Source organism: Lonchura striata, chromosome 4 (genome assembly GCF_046129695.1).
Source record: "Lonchura striata isolate bLonStr1 chromosome 4, bLonStr1.mat, whole genome shotgun sequence".
Lineage (NCBI taxonomy): Eukaryota > Metazoa > Chordata > Aves > Passeriformes > Estrildidae > Lonchura > Lonchura striata.
In genome coordinates this window covers 66,059,857-66,073,097 of record NC_134606.1, presented here as the reverse complement: position 1 = coordinate 66,073,097, position 13,241 = coordinate 66,059,857, and the positions used below count along the sequence as shown (strand labels likewise).

The 13,241-nt window shown below is 40.7% G+C and overlaps 1 protein-coding gene across 3 annotated transcripts in view; it reads right to left on the bottom strand.

The window, feature by feature from the left end:
• Window positions 1-13,241, bottom strand: part of MAML3 (mastermind like transcriptional coactivator 3) — a 242,857-nt gene that overhangs the window by 75,465 nt on the left and 154,151 nt on the right. For all 3 annotated transcript variants that reach the window (XM_021526487.2, XM_077783030.1, XM_077783031.1), the window contains exon 2: window positions 9,766-11,253. In XM_021526487.2, the coding sequence (XP_021382162.1) occupies window positions 9,766-11,253 (1,488 nt within the window). The remainder of the gene's footprint in view (window positions 1-9,765; window positions 11,254-13,241) is intronic.

Below are 13,241 nucleotides of genomic sequence, written 5' to 3'. Positions count from 1 at the left end.
GCATCAGAAATAGGATCCACATAGATAAAATGAAAGACAAAATAAGAAGTCAGAAGTGAGAGGTACACCTTGCTGCTGTTCTGGAACATCCTAGCCATCCAGGGAGTACAGACTGACCATCAGAGAGCACTCCTTCACACAGACACAGGTTAGGTAGATGTTGAACTCAGAGCTTTGAATGGATTCTGACACTGGTCCTGGTATCACTGCTCTGGGATCAGGTGGCCAAGCCCTCTGCTGAGGCACAACCAGGCTGTAAGTCATATTGCTTTAGAGAAGGGATAAAAAAACTCCTGGTAATATGTGTCCAAAAAGCTATACTAGCCACAAAGGAGTATGTAAACACAAGTTTTAAAAGGGCTGTTGGGTTCCACATGTAACTCCAGAAAATACAGTGACATTCAGAACACTTCTGAGCTACAGTCATGAAGTGCAGTAAAGAAATGTGAGCAAAAATGAGCCTCTAAAGATGGGACTATTACTTTTCCTTTGAAAATATGAGCATTAATTGGTCCTAAGTTCCTAGCTGGAACATTAGTCAGCACTTTATGATGTTCTCCTCAAGCAAAAGAGATGGGATATATTCATCCTCCTGGGACAAACAAACTTTCAGTGCCATCAAAATGTTCTTGGTGGGGCAGGAGGATGGAGGGAGGACATTTAAGGAACACAGGGATTACAACAGAGTAGGGGATTTTCTCTTTCTGGCAGTGCTTAGTCTCCCAGACTTATCTCTGTGTCTTTCTTCCTCCTCTGCCATTCTTGCACCTTGTGGAGCAGCACAGATAATTGTTGACACTCCAATTGTGGAATTTCTGTTTTTCAGACCTCTTCACAGTGCTACCCAAAATGAAGCTGCTGTTACTGTTTAATCTTTAATTGGCTGCAAGACCTCTGAGGTGGGCACTGCCTCTTCTGACAGGTGGCTCTGACACCCTCCACAAAGCCTCACCAGAGTAGAAATACCTCGATTTTCTTCCCTCACAACATTGAGGGTTTTTTTGACAGCTTGATCAGGTGCACAGGACTGCCTGAAGGAGCAGCTGGGAAAGGATTGCCATGTATTCCCCCATTCACAAAGGAGCCCATTTCCCTTACACTGGTAACTGGTGATGGGTACATGGGGAGAGGAAGCTGCAGTTTGCCCTGTTCCCTAGGCTGGCTCTTCATGTCACCAGCCCTTCTGACCTGCCCTCCACAAAAGCCAGTGCCATTCCCAGCTGGCCTGCAAACAGAAAAGATGAGGTGATACAGGAGACAGCATAGGAGGAGCCCATGCTGACTTTTCATAATTTTCTCCCCAAGCAGAGAAGTCACCTACACATAAAAAAAAAAAAAAAAAAAAAAAAAAAATTGAAGAAAAATAAAGAGAAAAACAAGATGGAGGTTGCTTTCAAGCTAACCACAATCTAGTTCACAGTAGTATTTTGAATTTGAGGATACCCTATAACCTTTATCCTTATTGATTGATTATTTGGTAAGTTTTCTTTGCTGCAAGCTCCTTAACAGAGAGAAATCAGAGCAGAGGGAGGACGCAGAGAAAGAAATGGAGGTCCCTGGCAGAGCAGGCTAGGTGATCACTGTGGAGCAGAAACTGCATGAAACCCACTTAACTGAGTTAAGCAGCAAAGACATTCCATCCTTCATGCAGTAAAGAGAGCACAGGGGAGGATACTGCTTGTGTAAGAATAACTCCCATTGCAAGAATATTTCTATATGTACAATTAAACTCTTCTTGAAATACTACTGAAAAAACTGATTTTCAAGTTTGCTTGGAATTAAATCTCAGCTTGTATGTGCCCCTATAATGGAGGGAGATGGAAAAAGAGATGGAAAGAGTTAAGTTTTAATCCAGTCTCTTGTTCCCTTTACAAAGGGTGGGAAAGAAAATGACACTATGCTTAAATTGAAAAATAAACTCCCAGACTACCCAGAAAAGGCTTTCCTAGCAAAGGCGTTTGCTAACAATTTGTTTCCTACAGAACACAATAGTCAAAAGGCAATTTTAAATCTAATGTCGGCAGAGATACATGAAATGACACTGAGGCTTGGAAATGCTGCTGAGGGTGGAAATGCAGCCTGAAAGGAGAGAGTTTGTTTCATCTCTTTTAATCAGTACAGAGAACAGTAAGGGCCCCAAATCTCAATAATCTAAAGTTCATTGTTACACGCCTGATGAAGGCTAATCACTAATTATGCATTTATATTCAGATCTTTAGAAATTATAAGGACAGCCCCACCCACCCCCCTTTAAATGGTTACTCTGTGGATATAAGATAGGTCTGAGTGTGTTCAGATCCAAAACAGTGCCAGAGAAAATGGGTGGGCAACTTGGACAACTTCAAAGCCTTCCCTTGGGCTTTCCAGCAAAGCCTATTCTCTTCCAAAATGAATTGCAAGACTTGCCTGGCTCCCACTACCAGCAAGGGAAAATTGACCACCAGTCTCATTGGCTAGTATGAGACCTGGAAGATTGGGCAGAGAAGGGAGATGCTCCCTGTCCCTCTGAAAAAGAGCTGAAGTAGAGAAATCTACCTGGCTCTGGATATGTACTGTTAAATCTGGCCAGGACCTGCTGCTGATTTTATCACTGCTGCAAAGTACAAGGCCCCGTAATTCCACTGCACTCACAGCCTTCTTGCTTGTGACAGATGAAGGAAATTTGGTACACATTGAGGAATTACTTCACCTGTGTATTCAGTATGGACCATAACTTGAAAACAATGTCATTTCGTTTCATGATGTGTATTTTCTAAAAGGACTATGTGACACCACAGAAATACAAACACAACCAAAGGGGAGCTTCCAAGAAAGAAGTCTGGAGTTGCACCAGAACCTTGGGTAAAAGAACAGGTTGGATTGAAATGGGGGCACGGAAAATTCCTAGTATTACATTATCTTATCATTATAAGATTCATAATTTCAGATGTTTTCCCTTCACTTTAATATTCTGAAGCCAAAAGTGGAATGAAGAATCAAATCTTTACTCTAAAAAGCAAACTCCTGTCCCAAATGGATACAGAATAGCTAGAAGTCAAGAATCCTAGGAGTTCAGAAAACAGGAAGATAACTACTACCTTATCCCCAGTATGTATTAATTTTATAAGCTCATGATTTTAAAGGAATTTTAGAATTCCTGAATATTTTCAACTAGCAGTGTTGTGAGGCTTGACTTTTGTTTTAGGCTTTCAGACTTCTATATTTATGAATTTAAACACAGGAATATACATTCCTGTAAAATTAAGGTCTGATTAATGTTTCTGAGATATTGATAAGCAAATTGGCAAACCTAGGATTTGTAGAAAGGAAATTAATAAATACAGGGGCAATAAGAATTCTAAGTGTCTACACTCCAGGAAAAGGTAAAGCTAAGGACACATATGGAGTTACAAAATTTACACAAGGACAAATCTAAAACTCAAATATTATCTAAGTGCAACTATGATTCAATCTACATCATGGCTGGGTATTGCAAGATCCCAGACTGGAGAAAAAGGAATCAGAGTAAATCAAACCAAAATGCTCAGACAAGTGCTCTGTGAGTTCTGGCAACCAGTAGTGAGGTACCAAAGGCTAAATAGACAAAGTACTCTCAAGGATAGGAACCTTACTCTTCGTCTTTGGAATAAGCCTTTTCTCAAAGCAAAAATGGAAACTAACAAAATCTAACTTATGACCTGAACTCACTGTCTACATGGCGGTTTATTGGTTTGCAATAAACACAGAGAATTACAAAGGCACGTGGACAATAAGAAGTTTGTTATGGCTGGTATTGCTGGAAGCAGGTAGAATGGGTCACGAGATTGGAAAGCTAAAACTGATGATGCTAACTTGCACTTTCAGGAAAAAATGGCACAAAAACCCACCAGGAAAGGGTAGCACTCCATGCAACCATGCAAAAATATGCTGCTACTGGCTATAGACATTTCAAGGCTACAGTGCTTCACAACTGCAGTTGTAATGAATAAAACTGAAAGACTTGATTGGCACACATTAAATCATTAAACTATTGGACCTTGCTAAATAACAGGACAAACTGTTCTTTACATAGAAATCTAGATCATGTTGGAAGGAAAAATGTAAAGAAAAGAAGTAAAATAGAGGACATTTAACATACATTTTACTTTGTGGAGTCAGTAATACCAAATAACTACTTCTAAAAATAACATAGGACATTTTCTTTACAGATATGAATAATACACACTATAAGTCTTCAAGAAACTTGACAAGAAGAAAATCACACAACAATGTATTTTTTTAACTCTTAAACAAATGGAGAAGTTTCTATAAATCAAAGAGTTACCACTACAATTGTGTTTTATAAAGTGGAAGAGACCAGTTATTCTGACACACTCTCTAGCAAAGCAGTGGAACAACTGCTTTCAGCTCTCTACCAGCAATAAATTGGAGGATTTAACAGTGAATACTGGTCAGCATGGTTTCAAGACAGTAGGTTTCACCAAAGATTTTCATAGAATCATAGGGCTATTTAGTCTGGAAAAGACCTCTAAGATCACTGAGTTCAGCCTTTAACCCAACACTGCTAAGTCCACCACTAAACCACTGCCCTTAGGGCCACACATGTGCATGTCTTCTAAATACCTCCAAGGGTGGTGAATCAACCACTTGCCTGGGCAGTCTGATCCCACTTCCTTAAAACAGGATGAGTGCTTTAGTTGGGACATGGGAGAAATGCTCTTATACTTTGATTTTGCAAGGTCTAGGCTGGCGAAAAAACTTGAAGAAAAAACATTGCCAAATGAAATGAACAAAGTTTGTGTTACATTAATAAGAACACACCCACAGGTCACAAAATGAGGAATCACCAACAAAATTGGTTTTGAGGATTATGCCATGGAGATCTCATTCAAATGCTATCCAGTGTTTGCTTCTAGTGATTTATGCTAACATGGCCTTCTTTACAACACAACGGGCAGATGACAGCAGGCATGGTAAGAAGGCTAGGCTATGTTCCCAAATTGCCTGGTAAGATGGTCAGAATCCATCTGAGCATGTTTTGTTAACCCATCTGTCCTTACAAGTCTACCGGAGACTGATTTCCAGGGAACACATTTGGACTTCTGTAAAAGGCAGAAGCATCTAAACTCCAAGTCAAAGCTTTTGTGGAAAGCAATGTCTACAAGTCAAACACAGCACAGACAGGCATTCATTACAGCTCTATAGGCTGCTCAGCAAGTGATCTTCTCTATTTCCTTCATTATTTCCATTCCAACCTATCTCCCCTAAAATCTGGTAAGACAGTTGTTTTTCTGTCACACTTCCATGTAGTGAATACAAATCTTTCTTCTTTACTTCCAGGTAGGCTTTTGAAAAAAGCCAAATTCCAGAACATCAACTATCTCTGTGTCTCACTAGCTCAAAGATAACCTTCAAAAAAGTGTAAAATCTCTTTTACCATTTCGAAGAAAAACACACCCTTTCACTTCTAAAAAACAATGATGATTATGTTTTGGAAATGTTCTCAGGACACAGGTCTCCCTTTACCTTTGGCATGCAAAACCAGACTGAGCAGATGATGCATCTTGAATGTATAAGATTAAAACAAAGGACAGATAATTAAATATAAAGATATGCTTGCAGGATGGTGTCATTTCTCTCCTTCATTCACATCCCTACAATTTTAAACAAAATAACTAGTGGTTTCACTAGGAAATAATTGCAGCATTCTCACAGTCCCTTGCAGGCAAATAGCTGCAGTCTAGTTTTACTTTTCTTACACCCACAGAAAATTCTATTTTGTTTTGGCCTCTCATTACTTTCCCTCACACACTTGGCTCTGAATATCAAATTTTGCCCCAGCTATTCAGCAGCTCTTCCTTTGGGTTGCTTTTTTTCCTTACCATTATGCATTCATACAGAACAGCTGGAACCAAGAAAAAGCACAATTAATTATTCCTAAATTTCCCAAAGAAAATGTTTTTACTTTTCCTCAGTTTGAAATTTTGGGTTGAGGAACAAGAGAAAAATTGCCTCCCATAAAACCTTGCATACATCTCAAAAACTTAATGGAACATTTTAGCTTAAACAACAGTGTATTTGAGAAAGAGGTGGTTCGGGTTTTCTTCCTTTTATTTCTAAAATCATATAAAAAGTCTAAACAAAGCCACTGTTCCATATTGGTGGGGAACTGATGTCTGTTATTATGACATGAGAACCAGAAGAGAAGAGGACCTCTACCCCTCAAATACCAAGAAAGTTACCAGCCCTGTGAAAATCTACTTGCTGGATTAGCCTATGAACCCCAGCTATGCAAGAATGGAAGAACCACACAGAAAAACCAAGAGCAAAAAAGGGCAACACCTGCCACACAGTCACAAACTAACAATTTGGTTTAGGGCAGATCAGGGTACATGGAGCAAGGTAGAGAGCAGGGAATTCTAAGTGTGACTCTGACCAAGTGGAGAACAGTCAGGGATGAACTAATATTAGTAGGAAAGAGTCTCGATAAATTAGACAAGTCAGGATCCACCATGACTTTTGCTAGATATAGGTGGGTCAGGATCTGCCTATGGTTTTAACACAGTTTCAGAAAACAATCCCATCAAAATTACCTTCAGTCCACCACTGGAAAAATCCCTGACTCAAAAACCCAAACCAGTATATGCTTTGAGTAAAAACACCCCAACCAGTGCTCCTGTGAAGAAAAACAAGGTATAAAACAAGATATAGGACTTAATGGTTCAGGGCACACGGGTTGTTCAGCAAGAGTGTGTGGAGGGCTACAGTGCCAGTATCGGTCTTGAACCTCCACAACAAAACAAAGCACTAATACATCTGACAAGAAGAGTCTCAATACCCACAGTGCAAAGATCCTTTAGAGAAGTCCTACTTCTGTTGGATACTAGTTCTGCTAGCTAGGCTGCTGATTTAGCACTCTGCCTGACCAACCACTCACACAAATATTGAGAGGAAAGGCTTCATCTCTTTACAAGACTAGGCAGTGATGCTCAGCATGCCCAGGACACTGCCCAAAGCACTGACACATTAATCAGAGCCATGGACAGCTGACCTCCACAGAGCATTTGCAAAGCCCCAGCTGGACTGAAAACAATGGTGTACTTCACTAAAATACACCGGACAACTGAAGCAATGTGTTCATATAAGAATGCTGCTTATTGCAACAGAAGTACCTCAGGTACAAATGGGTATTAATTAGCATCCATACACATGCACAGAATTAAGCCATACCCAAATTTTACAGCAGCACACAGAAAACAAGCCAAGGCACTTATGTACATGTCAGATGATCTCTAATCAGCTTTTGGTTCTTGAATATGACTTTGTAAGAGTAACTTGACAGAAGTATATGGTCACTGCTACCTATTAGATGCAACAGGTATATTATTTTCTTCCTTAAATATAATTTGTTAAATAATTGTGATTATTTAACACAAACATACACTTTTACAAATCTCTGTCAAACCTCAAAACTACAATGAAAGTAAAAACTATAAACTGACAGAAAGATAAATTCACTTTACATTCAGAAATTTATTTCAAACTGAAGAGTGCAATATTCTTATTTTTCATCTGTGACTATCAGCATGTAGTAAATTGTAGAATCAGATAATCTGCATCAGTCTGTGTTTAACTTAACAATATCAACATTTTTACCACTTTTGCAAAAACAGTAAGTTCCATCACACACATCTCACAATAATAAGCTCATTTTCCACAGGAAAATGCTTTTCAGGGAAGCAGGAGACGAGGAAGGAAGAAATACATTACAGTTAAAAACCTATTACTTCAACTTTTCATATCAAAATAAATCCCTTCAGTGTAGGCAAGTGAGTTCCACAAGTAGTAAAGGGACCTTTTGATGTCTACACAAAAGCAAGAAGTCCCTCATCCTGGATGGATCAATAAATGTGAATTGCACATAATATGTAATAAAGTATGACTCTGCCTTAAGTTTCTTCTTTGTACGTCACAGAAATGACTTAATATCTGGACGTGTTTATGGAAGAATGTCTAATTCTATCCAAATACCTAGTTTTCCCTACATTAAAAAAAAAAAAAAAGAAAAGAGGAACTGAATGAGATTATATATATGAAATCTATGAAACCTTGGCTACCCATTCATATTGTGGAATTGCAGAGAGATACTAACATTAATTTCTTGATTATGAAACGGAAGAGATGGCATTAACTCTTTCACACAGGCAGTTCATCCTCTCAGCTGTCTGATGGGTCTTTGAATTCAGCAGATTTAACAAAAGCAAAAGAAAGAAATGACAAACCATTAGGCAGCATGACCAAGCATCCTCTGCCTCTTAGTTACAAACTGATAAATCTGTAGCTACAATTACAGTCTGAGTTCTATGTCATTATTGCAGTATTTCTCTAGATAAACCTTCCTCAAAAGAAGAGGCTTTAGATCACCTATGTCTAATAAAATAGCCAAGCAGAAATAATATAAAAATATGAACCTTTGTGCTGTCACCATACATCCTGAACCAAAACCAGGAGGCAGATAAACATTTCTTTTTGTTTTGCAATTAATTTTAAATAATATGTGATGTGCTCTGACCTGATGAAGCTCTTCTTTCTCCTCATTGATTGATCTCCAAACTCCATAAGCTTGAAGGAATGACAAAATTTGTCATTCCTGTATTTCTACACACATTACAGTTAAACCATGCTCAGAATGAAGCATTCCTTGTAGGTGGTGTGGAAACAGCTAATTTGGTGAAAAGCTATTATGCTAAAATTATCAACCAACAATTCTGTTCGTGTATTATACACTATTAGTGTATATCAGACTTCTTTATGTGTTTTGATGGCACATATCTTCTGTGAAGGCATCACTTACTTTGGGAATTGATTATTAACCTCAATCCATTTTTAAACTCTCCATACAACATTTAAAAAATTTGTTCTTGAACCTTTCCATGACACCAGCGGGGAGATCTTTACAGGGGCTGCACAACTAAGAACACCCTGACCCAGGAGGTGAAAGGGCATTGATGTAACCACTATTCCAACTGGTTATTAACTCAGGACAAAATATTCTCCAAGCCTGGCAACTGCTGCACCAGAGCTTAGCATGAATACATGTGAGACAGTGATGCCAGTGATGCTAAGCCAACATGGCTTGAACCTCTTTCTGAAAGACAAAATACTTGGGGTTGCTAAAGACTGCATGAAAGTCCCAGAATAAACCGTCTTATCTCACCATCATAGTCCAAACACCACTTAAAGCATCCCATTGTTCATACTTTTTGCAGTGAAAGCCAAAGGCAATTGGCACCCAAAAAGCCAAAAATGTTGTTTAAATCTGGCTTGATCTCTACCCAAAGAAGAAGGGACCAACTGCTCCATCATTTTGTTACAATGCTAACTAGACTCTGGAAATTAAGCCATGCAGTGGTTTGGGATCCACAACCACCAATTCTTGCATTATGAAAGAAAAGCAAATAAATCCTCCAAAGAAGAGTGACTTCTGACTCAAAATTTCCCAGAATGACCATTAAGCACTCATCAGAAGAGGCACAGAGAAAGAGCAGTGAATTAAGACCATATTTAAAGTGTAATGCAACATAATTTCAGTTTTTTCTTAAAACAATCAGGTTCCAATACCACCATCTGCAATGACATTCCATGCTTTGCAGGAGAAGGAAGGGGTGAATGGAGGAGACTGGACAAAGAGGTGTTGGCCTCTGTATTGGTTGATACAAGAGGACTATTGTACAAAGCCTTTGTATCGGCCTCCTGTCTCCCACATGTTGTGCACTCACCACTTACCTGACCGAGGGCAGGGAGTGCTGTATATGCCATGGGCTGATTCATCATTCCTTTCTGCTTCATGATGAGCATGCGTTTCTGCTCCTCGCTCAGGTGCGCCACTTGAGCTGGCATCTGCGTCTGCTGGGACTGCTGCTGCTGCTGGATGTATGGCATCATGGTGTTCTTCCCGGGATTTGCCATTGCTGGGGTCATCATCTGATTCAGCTCAGTATTGAAATGGGTCAGAGGTTTAGTGTTGCCATAAGAAAGCATATTGGGCTGCTTGCCCAAGGAGTTTGTGACCAAATTATTTGGCTGTTGACTGATCATGTTCACGTGATTTTGAGGGAGGTAGTTATTAACTGTGGTCTTCTGGGAGTTGTTTGCCATAGGAGGCACTATAGGGTTTTGGTTGTTAAAGGCTTGAGAATACATCATCGGACTATTTGGTTTGTCTGCGCTGAAGGGTCCTCCGTAGGGACTAGATGGGGGCCCCCCCGGTGACCAGCTTGATGGCTGATTTGGATGCTGTTGCTGCTTCTGCTGCATGAGCTTGGCTCTCTGCTGCTGCTGGGCTGCCATCTGCTTGAGCTGCTCAGCTGGGGACAGGTCAGCACTAGGCAGGGTCACCGGCCCAGGCCCTGATCCTGCCACGGCTGATGCTGGGTTCATCAGGAAGCCATTTCCAGAGCGCACTTGTGTCTGTCCGGGAGTGTGGCTCTGGCTGGGAGTCTGAGGGGACTGGACAACACAGTTTGCTGGTGACCCAGCAGGGACTGGGGGCAGCGGTGCACTGGATGCAGAAGCAATGCTGGAGCCTGAGGAGATGTTGGAAAATGGAGGACCAGAAGAAGATGGTCTGACCTGGGGAGACCCTAATGGGACATGAGCAAATGGGGAATGGGATGGATCACTTTTTACGCTCGCACTCTCCTGAGTCTCTGTGGAAGGCCTGGGAAATTCAGGCTCCTTCTTCTCTTCGAAGTCTTCATTGAACAAATCCTGTATATCATCTTCTGGGACGGTGTTTGCCAGCTCATCTATGAGCTCCTGCCACTCCTGATCATTTAGGTTAATGTCTGAGAAGAGCTTGTTCTGATTTGAAAGAGATGTTTCAGAAGTGTCTATGCAGTTGGAGTCATCCAGAGGCTCTTGCTTTAGTTCCTTGTTGTGTAGGATGTTAAAACTATCATCCAGCTCATTGCAGCCATTAACAGGGAGCTTTATCTCAGAAAGCCCACCATTTTCACCCAAGTCTTCTAGACCACTCCTGTGAGTTCTACTGTTCTGCAGGAGCAGAGGAGCTTTCATGTCAAGCTGCTGAAGAGGAGAAACAGCAGGCAAAGGCAAATTAATGGGCAAGCTGTTGATTGCCTCAATGCCTGGCACATCCTTGCGTGCCCGCTTGCTGGTCGGAGAAAAGTTTCCATCACAAACTCCATTCTGCTGCTCTCCATTCAGAGGTGAACGTGCGCCTTCCAACTTCCTTTTGACTGTCTCTTGAAGCTTAAAGAAAACAAGAGGAAAGAAAAAAATCAACCATTTGCAGATGCAAAATAAGTGCTCACGGGCACTATGACAAGATACTCCTCATCAAGCCAGTTTTAAAACTTATTAGGAAGTTTCTCTGATTTCATTCTTATGCCTTAATCAAATTGAAAACACAGTCTAAAAGCCCCAAACAACCAAACACTTCCCCCTGTCCCAAAGCAAACCTTCCCTTGATTAGGAAAGCAGAACTGTAAAATATGTCTGTGCTTTCCAAGCTGAGTCTGTGCTAACTTCCAAGAAATTTAGGGAGCAAGTTGACTAGTTCAATATTTTAGTGCCTAATACAGGGATGAGATTTAAACAGTGTGCCTAACACAGTGAGAAGACTTAAAATGGAACAAAAAAAAGAGAACGAAAAAAGATTCCTTTTTTAGGAATCACTAAAATTTACTAATCACTCTGACTTTTTTTTTTGTTGCAAGTTTCTAGAAACTTCTTCAAAAAATAACTGCAATATAATTGATTGACTACTTATATTGAAATGTGTTGTTGACAAAAAAAATTACATAGTTTCATTTGATTAGCCCTATGTTCTTGGCTAACACATTGAGAATCACTTTTAAGGGAGAAAAAGAAAATCCACCCTAGAAACTAGAAGGCGCTTTGCATAACATTAACTCAATCAAATAATTGAAAAAAGGAAACCAGCTATGTGCTAAGAGCTAACATAAACCATAAATGGCTAACAGAAATAAAAGCAAATCTACAGAAAAGCAAAAATGTTTTAGAATTTTATAAGAAATTTATAAAAGAAATTTTATAAAAAATAATGTATTAACATCAGCTTTAAGTCAGGTTATAGAAGCATAGCAAAGAACTGTAGCAAGCAGCAGTCCTCCCCACTCACACCCAAGTGGAGTCCTTTACTTATGTAGGAGGCTAATAAAAGCATCTCTCTTCAGCTAAGGCCAGAAACAATAGTGGGGAGGGGAGGAAGTAAAGAGGTCACAGCTCTAGCAAACGCCTTCAGGACACACTTGCATCCTTGATACTAGAACAATGGAAGACAAAATGCTGAAAGATTTTATCAGTCTTTAAAGTATTCTTACTGGTAGGAAAGTCCCAGATATGCAACTCCCACCCCTTCCCTAACCTAGAGGTCCTCAACCTTCTTTCTTCTCATAATCCAGATCCCATTTATTTCCCCCATCCCAGAAGGCTGGTTCCCTTTTCATCCCATGTGTAGGACAGGCAAGCAAATCTGTATTTTGTTCTGGGAAGGCTGTGCCCTCCTCCTGCCCCTCAGGCCAGCCTGGCCTCTTTCAGCACACAATGCAGAGGGATGTAGCCAGCACAGGTATTGCTGCAGCACAGCTGAGCATGCACGGGACTCCAAGCTACTGCAAGGCTGCTCTTCTGCAGAGAAACAAGCAGAAAGGCAAGGCTATGAGTCTAAGCAGACCATCAACTCCTTGATTTGCACTGGAGCAGAACAGCTTTTTAATGTGGGAAAATAATTAAAATGTGAATAAGAATCCCGGGTCACTGTTAGCATAAGTGACGGAGACTTTGCTGCCTGTTCCACCTTGCACCAAGCCAGTGTGTGCCAAGCCTCCCACAGGCAGAAATTCCTCCACCTTCTGGCTTCTGTGCCACATAGACCAGCTGCTCTGTAACCACAGCCCCTACCCCATGGCTGGTCTCCTTCTCTGGTGTTTGGTCTTAAAACCCTGAATTTGGAGAGTTGTGGATGTTAGTCTTGGAGATGAGAAAGTTCTGGGCAGACCTCTAGAGCATCTTCCAGTACCCAAAGGGCCCACAAGAGAGCCGGAGAAGGACTTTCTACAAGTGATAGGACAAGGGGTAATGGATTTAAACTGACAGAGGGTGGGTTTAGATTAGATATTAGCAAGAAATTCTTCCCTGTGGGGATGGTGAGGCGTGGGCACAGGTTGCCCAGAGAAGCTATGTCCCAACCCTGGAAGAGTTCAAGGCCACGCCGG